The 12,509-nt window shown below is 40.4% G+C and overlaps 1 protein-coding gene across 2 annotated transcripts in view; it reads right to left on the bottom strand.

Annotated features, from left to right (window-relative positions):
• LOC308355220 (cytochrome P450 2C21) overlaps positions 1 to 11,588 on the bottom strand; it is a 25,686-nt gene extending 14,098 nt beyond the window's left edge. The window contains exons 1-6 of one of the 2 annotated variants that reach the window (XM_080823287.1): positions 11,304 to 11,588; positions 8,557 to 8,719; positions 7,011 to 7,160; positions 3,762 to 3,922; positions 2,192 to 2,368; positions 1,164 to 1,305 (exon numbers count right to left, since the gene is read on the bottom strand). In XM_080823287.1, coding sequence (XP_080679413.1) covers positions 1,164 to 1,305; positions 2,192 to 2,368; positions 3,762 to 3,922; positions 7,011 to 7,160; positions 8,557 to 8,719; positions 11,304 to 11,546 — 1,036 coding nt within the window. In that variant the 5' untranslated portion in view covers positions 11,547 to 11,588. Of the gene's footprint in view, positions 1 to 1,163; positions 1,306 to 2,191; positions 2,369 to 3,761; positions 3,923 to 7,010; positions 7,161 to 8,556; positions 8,720 to 11,299 lie in introns of both variants that reach the window. The other variant, XM_080823288.1, reaches the window with a different exon arrangement.
• Between the last annotated feature and the right edge of the window lie 921 nt (positions 11,589 to 12,509).

Genomic DNA, 12,509 nt, shown 5'->3' with positions numbered 1-12,509 from the left:
GTACCCCAATGTTCATAGCAGCAATGGCCACGGTCGCCCAAAACTGTGGAAAGAACCAAGATGCCCTTCAACGGGCAAACAGATAAAGAAGATATGGCCCATATACACTATGGAGTATTATGCCTCCATCAGAAAGGATGAATACCCAGCTTTTGTATCAACATGGACAGGACTGGAAGAGATTATGCTGAGTGAAGTAAGTCAAGCAGAGAGAGTCAATTGTCATATGGTTTCACTTATTTGTGGAGCATAAGAAATAACACGGAGGACGTGGGGAGATGGAGAGGAAAAGGGAGTTGAGCGAAATTGGAGGGGGAGACGAACCATGAGAGACTATGGACTCTGAAAAACAATCTGAGGGTTCTGAAGGGGCAGGGGGTGGGAAGTGGGGTGAGCCTGGTGGTGGGTATTATGGAGGGCACGTACTGCATGGAGCACTGGGTGTGGTGCATAAACAATGAATTCTGGTACACTGAAAAGAAATTTAAAAAAAATTTTTTTAAAAAAGTGTCTCAGTGTGCCAAAGCACAGAACATGATTCAGTAGTGAAGGAAATAATCCTTTGATGAGCACTCAAAAAAGAAGAGGAAGAAAAGTGGGAAGGTTGCATTTGCAAGAGAAATTGTATTTGTGAGGAAGAATTTCTTTGTCTAAATGGGTATATTTGAAAAGAATGTATTTGTATGTAACCTTTTTTATTTAGGGACAGAATCTCTTTGATCAAGATAGACTGTCATTTTCACTGAGTCAATCCTCACACTGAAAATGCATTTGAGTAGAAATATCTTCTGACAAAAATGCATTTATCTGGATGTGGAAGACATATCAAGTGATATCCTTCTAGAGAAAGCAGAAGGCTGGTTCTTCAAGATCCTACGACAACTCTGCTTACTGCGTCTGTCCCAATGCAAATTAGGGACATTCCATCATAGCAGGGCAAGCGGTGAGCTCTGCCCCTCAAATCTCTGCTGCTGTTAAATGTTTCATTATCTTTTTGTGCTATAAACTACTTTGAATTTAATTTATCCAATGACAGGAAGACGTACAAATAAAGGAAATTTTTTTCTGTGCATTGTCTGGGCAAGTAAAGAGTGGGATAGTTGTCGGTGTCACCTGCCAATTTCTACCTGGAATTGCACCCCGCCCAACACCTGTGACCATACCTGTGACCTCTGGGTACTTCAGCAGCATCAGGAGTCCATATCTCAGGGTGGTGCTTGTTGTCTCTGTTCCTGCACTAAACACATCCCATATGGTAATGATCAGGTTGTCCATGGTAAATTCAGACTGCTTATTGTGTTTTTCCTAGAAATGATGTGTTACAATTACTTGATAAATAAAAGAGCCTCAGAGGTAACTCAATATGACATTGTTATTTGGTGTGAGCACTACGGCTGAAGGTCGAGTTAGATCGTTGTTAGGGTTCTGTCCAACAATTAAAATATAACCAGGGTTATAAACCTCCAACAGGTCCTTTCTGATTCTTCACTTTCTCATCCCCTATGTCGATCAGTGGCTCTACCATTTCTTTGAAACATAATTTTTATCAGGTCCTCACTGCTACTCACTGTTAATTCTAGCATCTATTGCCTATTTTATAATGTCTAATATTTTTATTCAACCCTTCAGAAACACACACCCCCCTAAAATGCATCACTATTCCCAACCCTTCAGTCATTACACCCATGACAGTGCCTCAATTACAATCAAGATCAACTCTCTGAAAATTCCACCCTTGTGATCACGGCACTTCTCATTCTCATTGTTGTCTCTGTTCATCTAAGCTAGAATCTCTTCAAAATCTGCCTCATCTGTGAAGACTTCCTAGTGCCTTTCCAAAGGTAAGCCTTTCTAGATTCCTGTCTATTCCTGTGTTCCCTCATTTGTTACATCTTCCCATTGCTGGATTTTTGTGATGAAGGATGATATATTGTGTATCATTAATATTGAATGTGTGTGAGTGTATATTTCAAAATGTCCCCAAATAAGGAACCAGCTTTAACACTATAAATGTAAAACCTGCAAAGTCATTTTCACTGGGGATTGAGAAATATCTCAAGTTACCCATGTGGTTTGCACAAACAAGAGGTTAGACAGGCAATTAATACATATTTAGGGAGGGTCATTTGTTTTAATATCCCAGTTTCTGTGGGAATCACACCACCCATAAAGATAAAGGGTCAGATTATACCTTTTCTATTTTGATCAGGAAGTAGTCAATAAAGTCCCGAGGGTTACTGAAATCCAGGGATTCTTGGTGTTCTTTTATTTTTTCCTTAATAAACTCAAATTGTTTAGCAATGTTTTTAAATAACACATGATGACTTCCTGGGAGGCAATGTATTAAAAGAGGGAAAGCATTGCAGAGCTGAAAGAGGAAAGAATCATTCATTAATTCACTCAGCAAAGTTGTACGGGCCCATGTTATGTACAGACACTTAGTTGTATGCTGAGTAGATAAAGGTGAGTAAGACATGCTTCCTACAACAGAATACACTTGGATTTGAAGGAGTGGGAACTGCCAAGATGTCTGAAGTTACAGTATGCACCAGCCACAAAGCAATTTCAAAACCACCTAAATGATTTCCTAGCCATAACCCTATGGAGGAATCCAGGAACACACCATCTTTTCCTGAAGGAGAATACTGAGGTTCAGAAAGATCAACCATTGTAAGACATCAGTCTACAAATAGGGCTAGAACGTAGTGTTCATCCCAGTTTCCCTATACGTATTTCTACAGAGTTACCTAAGAAGTTTACAGGGCTCCCACCCTTTCTTTGTAATGAAGAGACTACATTAGAAAGATTAAAGAAATGCCCAAATTACTTAGGTTATTTAGGTTATTTGTGCCTTCAGGAATGTGCACGTTGCCCTTCTTTGTCTGCCCAAAGCCAGTCCTAGAGGTTACAGACTCAACTTTAGAGAGTACCTCGTGATTTAATGCCCTTGGTAGGCACTGAAGCAATTTTCGGGCCCACAGATTGTATCTAGAGATACAAATCTACAGAAATCTAGATTCTAGGTCTAGCTCATTCTTTGTCTTGGCTAGGAATTCCTTGTCTTTGAAAAATACGCTTAATATCTCTGGGTGACAGTTTCCTGTTCCAAAAAATGATAGACTCCTTGTTCTCTAGTGTCCTTTCCAGGTGGCACACATCATGACCTCATGGTCCACACATACTTGTAGCTCTTAATGATCATACATTGTAGGTTACTAATGTGTTCTGACACTGTACCGTAGTGAAAAATGCATTTTACATCATCACCCTATTCATCTATGGATATAAAATGGTTTCTCAGAAAAATACCTTGCTATAACTGATGCACTGTACTACATTTCTCTACTACTATATTTCACGGTTCTTAAAATAATTTTTAAATATTTATTTATTTATTTTAGAGAGAGAGAGAGAGGGAGTGAGCATAGTGGGGAGGGTGAGAGAGAAAGAGATAATCTCACGCAAACTCCTTGCTGAGCACCGACCCTGATAAGGGACTTGAGCCCACGCACCTGGGATCATGACCTGAGCCGAAATCACCGTCCGATGTTTTGAGTATAAGCCACTCAGGTGCCCCACTCTATTTCATGTTGTAAATTTCATTTCACCACACTAAACTGATTTGATAACTAATTGGTTTCAAATGATAGTTTGATAAACATTACTTTATCCATTTGCAAACTGGACAAAGGGGTGAGGTAAGCATGAGCAATAGTTTAGCTAGAAACTTATTTCCCATTTAAAAAGAACCTTGACCTTACCTGTATCCAGGGGGTGCTTGAAATTAGGAGGTTTTCATGAAAATACTCTATCAAGGTTAACAATGTTTTATCGTCATACTCAAAACGATTCTGGAAAATAATGGAGCAGATGACATTGCAGGGAGCACAGCCCAGAAGGGAAGTAGGATCACAAGGAGATGCTAAAACAATAGAAGTTAAAAGTTAGAGCACAATTTTCATATACATCTGAAGTTGACTGTCTGGAACACTAGAAAGAAATTTAAAAAATAAATAAAAATTTAAAAAAAATTTTTTAAATGACTGAGAAGGGTTGACTGCTGCGGTTCTTTTAAATATAGGGATTCCCTGGATATTTCATCTTCACTGTAAACTCAATGTGCCAAAAATTTATTGTTCCCCAAACAAAGCTGTCTAATCCAGTCCATTTTTAAATTTCTCTAAGTGTTCTATTTGCATTATTCTTCAAATAAGAGCCACAAGATAATTCACAAGAAGGAGGTCACTTAAAAGTATCTTGAAAGGTGGAGGGCACATATTGCATGGAACACTGGGTGTGGTGCATAAACAATGAATTCTGGAACACTGAAAAGAAATTTTAAAAATACATAAAAATTAAAAAAAAATACCTTGAAATGTATAAAGTTCAACTCTCAGTGTGACTATTTCTTCACGATGCCTGCAGGAAGCTAAGCAGCCTCATAAGATCAGGAGACTGGAGAGACTTGAAACCATTATTTTATAAAACAGAGTTGAAAAAAGCTGTGTGTACTCTTCTTGTAGAAGAGAACAATCATGACAGAAACTGGAGTTCCATTTGGATCTTTGAAAAAATACATTATCGTATTGGAACCAGGCTCCCTATATATAATACAAAACACGACTCCATGCTTTGACGTTTGGCTGCTGACAACTTTTGAACCTCACCTCTTCTTCTTCTATTCACAACTGGACAAGCTGGTAAAAACCTCAAGGGCTCCTTCCTTTGGAAGCAGGACATTTAAACTCTATAAGCACTGACTCGCACACAGGAACTCATTCTCTACCCCATCCCTTAACCACCATGGAGTCATCAAGCCAGTGCCCTTTCCCTGCTCTCTCAAGCTGGTTTTTGTTTTTGTTTTTGTTTTAAGATTTTATTTATTTGATAGAGCAGAGTGAGAGAAAGACAGCACGAGCAGGATAAGGGGCAGAGAGGTACAAGCAGGATCCTCGCTGAGCAGGGAGCTTGACACGGGGCTCCACCCCAGGACTCTGGGATCATGACCTGAGCTGAAGACAGAAGCTTCGCCACCCAATTGAGCCACCCAGGCCTCCTTCTCAAGCTGTTTCTTCATCTGCTTAGGAGCTGCCCCGCCCTCTACAGTAAGCCCCATTTTGTGAATCATAAATTTTTACATCCAAATGGGGTGTGTATGGTACCATCAATCTCGACAAATAATAAATCATGGATCACTACATCAAATACTGATGATGTACTATGCGGTGACTAACATGACATAATAAAAAATAATTTTAAAAAAGAAGATAACATAAGAATAAAAACAAAATAAAACATCTAAACCAGATTTGGGATGGGAGATACATCTTGTCTCTGTGAGGTGACTGTTAGAACACTGTAGCTCCAAAAGGGAAAGAAAAAAACAAACATAGCAGGGATCAAAAAGTAGAATTTTTAAGGAAAGATGTCCTGCTCAACATACGAAAGAACCTTCCAATAGTCAGAGTTACCCAGTGGTGAGATGGGTTACCCAAGAGTCGAGGGCCCCATAGCTTGACAGGATCGGGCAGAATCTGGGTGGCCGCAGGTCACGAGCATCCAAATAGTGGAATACTGTAGTAATCTATTAGTAATGATCTTGATAAACATAAATTAAATGTGAAATACTTAATATATTAAATTGAAAGTTTACAAAAGTATGTATGCTTATATCCCTTCTTCTGCCAGGTCTCCCAACCATTCCTCAGTAATACACATCAAAAGTCCAAATGATAGTCACTGTGACCAGACTGTCACAACTTATTCCGAGGAAGAAACAAAAATCATGCAAGTATTTGTAATAATTGCATTTTTTATATTAATAGCAGCAAAAAAAAAAAAGCGGAGGGACAAACTATCTGGACAATACATAACTTGAATTAAAAAACATTGGGGCGCCTGGGTGGCTCGGTGGGTTAAAGCTTCTGCCTTCGGCTCAGGTCATTGTCTCAGGGTCCTGGGATCGAGCCCCGCATCAGGCTCTCTGCTTCACCCCCCCCCCCCACTCTGCCTGCCTCTCTGCCTACTTGCGATCTCTGTCAAGTAAATAAATAAAATCTTAAAAAAAAAAAAAGCAAAAAACCACCATGGCAGGGGCGCCTGAGCGGCTCAGTCAGATTAGCATCTGACTCTTGATTTCGGCTCAGGTCATGATCTCAGGGTTGTTGGATCAAGGCCCGCATCAGGCTCTATGCATAGGCTCCCTCTATCTCCCTCTGCCTCTCCCCACCACTCTATCTCTCTAAAAATACGTCTGTATGCATACATACATACATACATACATATATACATATATATGAAACACATATATATGAAACACGATGGCAGTTCACCACCCAGAAACAGCATTATTTATTTGGAAAATATTGAAATACTGAGGTTCAGGAAACCACATATTTCTTATGATCCTGATCTTACTCCTTTCCTGACAAGTGTCCTGCCCACCCACTTTCTCTTCCACCTCCCCTGCCAGTCCTGCATGTGCATACACACATGCACAAAAGTGCTCAGCATAATGACGGGACATTCATTGGAAATTACTTCATTTTTCAAGATAGTATGGCCAAAATTACTAGTTCATTACCAAAATCCATGTTCTCCCCCATTTTCCTATGCACACAGACACCCGCCTTTCCCAGCGCCTCTTAGAGTGGATGTGGTCCCACGGTAGAGCCCATGAAATGTGAAGAAGTCTGGTGAGCCGTTGCCGTACCTGGCCTACCGAAAACCCCGTTCGCTCTTTCGTTTGTTCTTCGTCCCTTCTGCTACCATGCAAACAGAGAGAAATCTGGGTGACCCAGGAAGCCAGGTGTTGAAGAAAGACATCAGGGTTCCTATCGCCCTGGTGCCTGAAACAGCTGTTACACCAACCACTTCCCCTCTTACCACCGTTACGGGAGCAAAAGAGCAACGTCTGCTGTGGTGCAGCCGTCAGATCCCTCCGTCGCCTGCCTGAAATAGCGCACGGTCTCCCCAAACGAGTACTGCTCGGTACCTAAAGAGATACACACCGTTGGTTTTTTTTAACGCTTCCACCAGACACAAGGCTTCCTCTTGAATTCTGTCTTCAATAGTCTTCTTGCCCATGCCCATATTCCGCAAAATCGTGAGGGAAAAACGTCGGGTTTGCTTCCATGTTTCTCCACTGCTGAAAACAACTCCTATCAGAAAAAGAGAGAGAGAGAGAGGAGAGAGAGAAAAGAATGACCTCCATCCCCATGAATCCCAGCGGAGAGGCAGTGTCCCAGAAAAGGATAATCACACTTAGGCAGGGATGTGAATAGGGTGGTGTCAGCAACAGAACTTTCCAATGAGCCCTGCTGTGCCCGCCTCCTGTTAACCTAGTGTCTGTCAGGACTCTGGTTTGATGTATTACTCAACTCTTCTACATCTGTTAGCTCCTTCAAACCTCAGAATAATTCTGGGAACCGTCCCCATTTTACTGATGATCAGTGAGGCAAAATGCTTGCTCTGTGCTCACACCGGTAATAGATCATGTTGAGTCCATGTTGCAGATGACGCTTCAGGGCTGGTTTTTGCACATTATAAATGAATTGTGGGAGAGGCAACAAAACGAGGTGCTTCTCAAGAGAAGGAGAGAGCACTCGTGCACTGGAAAGAAGTTCATGATAAGCTCTTCTTCCTCGTTTTCACATTTGCGCTCTGTTAACTCTTTTCCATGAAACATGGTCTTAACATCAAGGAAGTTCAGTCAGACTCCTGGAGCCATGACAAGATCAGGAGAGAGTAATTTTCATAGGAAACTTGTCCATATAGATTTTAAAGAACAAGGCAGAGGAGGAAGTGACCCATTCAGGCCTTATCTCTTTTTGCAGAAACCCAGTGACCCGCCAGAGGACTGGAGACCCTAAGGCCAACTCCAGAACAAATGGAAGACAGTTCAACTACTTTAGTTTAAAAAGCTTTTTCTAAGATCACTTGCAATCCGTGTATACTCACTGTGTGTTTTCCTGTAATCATCTCAGAGCACATTTGTGCTTTATGCTTTGTATCCCATTGTATTCAAATATTTCTTATGCCTTTTTTTTAGAAGAATAAAAGATTGAAGCCAAGGCTAGAAATATTTTTTAGCCTAGAAATAGAAATATTTCTAGAAATATTTCAAACCTATGTTGGCTCCATGCACACTATGGGACTTTCTTAAAATAGTCTCTTGGCAACCATGACTCAGGCCAGAAAGCAGAATGTTTGGTGACTAGGATAATTGAGTCATTTTCCTCCCTTCTTTTTTCTCCCAGTCTCTTATTATCTTAACTGAAGTGAACATTATCTTAACTAGGCATAATTCAAAGTGGACACAAATTCATGGAACGTTAACAGTGAGATGATTTGCTTCCATTGCATCTAGTATTTCACAGAGACATTGTGTGTTCCCTTCATCATCTACAATATGTATTAATGATCCTTTATAGAAAAATGTTGGAATTAGGCTGTTTTCATAAATTTCTCTAAATACTTACAATTTCTCAGTCCCTTAGCCTGTTTGGAGTCTTTACAACTTATAAACCCACAAACATTCCCCAAATTGACACATACCTAATCCCCGGGTGATGCCGTCCACCACTGGGAAACCGCCTCTGGCAGAAAACTCCTCACTCCGATCAATCAGGGCTTCCTTCACGGCTTCATGTCCATATAACACCACCGTGGGCTTCATGCCGAAATACACAGTGAACACAGGGCCGTAACTCTCTGCTAGCTGGGAAAGGAACAGGCACAAGAGTAGTAGAATTTCAAAACTAGGAATGTGGATAAGTGAGAGAAATAGTTTTAATCTTACCGAAGAGATATTTTAATATGCACTCAACCATTATAAAAGCTTGTAGAACTAGTAATTTAACAAATCACATTAGTGGTAATTATCATTCTATTATTAGTAACATTGCTACTATTATTATCCTCATCCACAGTTCATCTTTATTCAGCTCCTACTATGTGACAGGGGCTATATTATGGATTTTATTCATCTTATTTTATTAACTTTTACCTGCCACACCTGTAATTGCACCAAATTTCTCTTCCTTCCTATAGTTACAATGGTGGGTTCTCGTCCTGTTTAAGGGGAGTTCCTGCTCTTGTCCCCTGTGTAGACTCATAATCATCCCTCATTATCCACCTCCCACATCTTTTTAGCATACGGAGTTCTAGATTTTAATAGTACATAAGAACCTGATGATGTAATCACTGACATTTCCCCGCTTCCCTGTGTGGCCATGTGACAAAGTTTGCATGAACTGCTATTAACAGAAATGATGTGTGCAAATCCTACACTACTGGTAAATGGTACTGGTAAATGGTGAATACTTGCCCTCCATCCCTCCCCCTACCCATGGACTGAAACGACAGCATGGAGATAGCCCCACTGTGTCTGTGCACATGCGAACAACAGTCTAGGTGCCAGGATGCTAAACTACAAGACTGAGAAAACCTGGTTCTCTGGATGACCTCAAGGAGGACAGGCAGCCTCTATAGCATTCTGTAAGGCAGAAATAATCTCCTGTCTTCTTTAAGCCACTGTGTTATTGAGATCTTTCTGTCATGGCACCTTATTTGGTATCCTAAATGATGTAGGACCTACACTCTTTCAACTTACCCAAAGTCTGAGTCCTCCTGCTGCCTTACAAGTCATTCTCCATAAAACATATTTTCACAGGGCAAATGCTAACATGAGAGTCCTTTTTAAGCACATTAATGGCATCGCATGGCTCTTGGGCTAAAGATATATATATTTTTTTAATTAATTATTTTTTTAAAGTAGCCTCCAAACCCAGCATGGTGCCCAAGACAGGGCTTGAACTCACAACCTGAAATCAAGACCTGAGCTGAGATCGAGAGTCAGATGCTTAAACAACTGAGCTACCCAGGAAGCTCTAAAACTAATATTCTTTTTTTTTTAATGTTTTATTTATTTATTTGACAGAGGGAGAGAGATCACAAGTAGGCAGAAAGGCAGTCAGAGAGAGAGGGGGAGGCAGGTTCCCCGTGGAGCAGAGTCTGACGCGGGGCCTGATCCCAGGACCCCGAGATCACGACCCGAGCCGAAGGCAGAGGCTCAACCCACCAAGCCACCCAGGCGCCCCAAAACTAATATTCTTAAAAGCCTTGAAAGACCCACATGCTCTGGCCCCTACTTACTTCTCCAATCTCATCCCACACCATGTTTTTATTTACTCTCTGGTCTATATGCAAACTGGTCCTACTTCAGAGACACCAGCAAGTAATTCTCTTCCAGATTCAAACAGCCTAGAACAAACTTACATCTATATTTTTTCTGGTGAGTGCTTGGTCATTCTTTAGATCTCAGTTCCAGCTTCACTTTCTCAGAGAACCCTTTGCTGACTGTTCCTCCCATCTCTGCTCCTCCAAGACACATGGCCTCTTGCTACTGTGTCCCTCTTACATGGTTTGTAATCATACACTCACTTGCATGATTACTTTACAAATACATGCCTACCGTCTAGATTATAAATTCCATAAGGCTAGAGTCTTCTTTTTTTCATTCACCATTGAAAATCCCCAGCATCTAATGGAGTGCCTAATACAAAGTAGACATTCAGTAAATTGTTCAGTATATGATATACTCAAGGACCATGTGAAAAATACAATTATTATTCACATTTTAAAGAAATGGAAACTAAGGCTCAGGGAGATTTTTAAAATTCGCCCAATGCTGTGAGTTTACAAGTGGACGAGCTGGGGTGCTAACATAATGGCTTTGAATCCACAGCCCAAAACACAGAAAGAAGCTTCTAGAGGGTGTGTTCTGGTCACTAGCTATCTCAGGGAAGACAGATTTCAGAGAATTCCTTCAAGATTTAGAGAGCTTTTGCTATATAAATAGCCAAGAATAAAGTAGTTACTCACTCATTGAGCAAATATAATAGAAGCTGAAAATTTTGGAAACTTGAATTATTTCCTAGACTTAAATCAATGTGTGCTCTTAGGAAACTTCTAGTGTTGTGACTCTGTAAATCTTTAGAACTTTTTTTTTTAAACTGAAAGCAATTTCATTGCCATTAGAGTTTACCAATGAATAATTACTAAAAAGGAGAGCTGGTCACAATATGGACAGGGAATTCCTTCTTTTGGCAATTTCAGCAATAATCTCATGGCCCTCAATCCCTTCTGGAAGCTTTTCAGCTATACACCACTTACAATCATATCTGGGTATCCAACTGACACGTCCCGTTCGGACCATTTCCTTAAAACATGGTGTCTGGGACATTTTATTTAGTTATAGGACTGTAAGTGCAAACAACTGGAAGAAAAGTAATCATACTTGCCTTCCTTAGGGATTTGCTGATATTCTTAGTATTTATCTGTAGAATATTTCCAATGATTGGGAGAGGAGTCGGGCCAGGTGGCAGCTTCCCTCTGGCACAGTTGGAATTCCACAGAAAGAAAGGAATCAAACAAGAAAGACATATCACCAGAAGTATGAAGAGATCCATTGCTTTGTTTTGTATAAATGAAGTTGAAAGCTTGGTATCCAATGACTTTATAAATACTAAGTGCAAGCTAATCATCAAACATGCACTGTTTTGAACTTCTGGATAAATACGTGTTTTATCCTAGGTGGACTTTGACCCACTAGTAAAGATGAAAAGAAAATCAGTCAGCTTAGTATTGATAAATATCTTGGTTTTCAGTGGCAATGGTCTGAAGAAATGTTATTTAGTTGGGACTGTCATATTTTAACAGTAAAATTGAAAGCTATCTGCTTTTCAAAAGACGGAATTCATGATCTTGACAATTGATTAAAGAATTATCTCATGTCGAAATTTACCATTCTGTGAGCAGAGGAAAGAAGCACTCTCCCAGTGTCTTTTTCTAGAAAATCCAGGAAAAGACCAGAATTAAGAGACAGAAAGGAGAAGGCAGGGTAGAAATTAAGGATACAGGGAGCTAGTATCTCACAGAGAAGAGGAGCGATATCTCAACTCTCTTGACAAAGTCTTTCCTGTATGTCAGGAGTTCTGACACACGTAACTGCCAAGGGGGATGTAGGATCAACAAACAGTAGATAGGAGAAGGAATCTATCAAACAAAGGAAGAAATCACTCAAACAGTGGAAAGTCCCTTGGCTGCATGTCACCCATCCTTTCCCCCACACATCCTTTTCCAGTGAGGGTCCTACAATCAGAGTCTACATTGCTTGTTCTCAATTTGGTGAAGAAATATACTCTAGCATTCAATACTATGAATATTTGAAAGTGTCTACGAACTCAGATACAAACAAAACTTCAAGACTCAAAGATATTTGAGGGGGAATCCTCTTACACTGTTGGTGGGAATGTGGCTGGGGCAGCCACTTTGGAAAACAGTATGGAGTTTCCTCAGAAAGTTGAAAATAGAGCTACCCTACGGCCCAGTAACAGTACTACTAGGTATTTACCCTAAAGATACAAATGTAGTGATCAGAAAGGGCACATGTACCCCAGTGTTTATAGCAGCAATGTCCAAAATAGCCAAACTATGGGAAAAGCCCA

This window comes from Martes martes (assembly GCF_963455335.1).
Source record: "Martes martes genome assembly, chromosome: 14".
NCBI classification, from domain to species: Eukaryota; Metazoa; Chordata; class Mammalia; order Carnivora; family Mustelidae; genus Martes; species Martes martes.
Note: the sequence above shows the minus strand (reverse complement) of the source record. Positions and strands in the feature narration are given on the sequence as shown.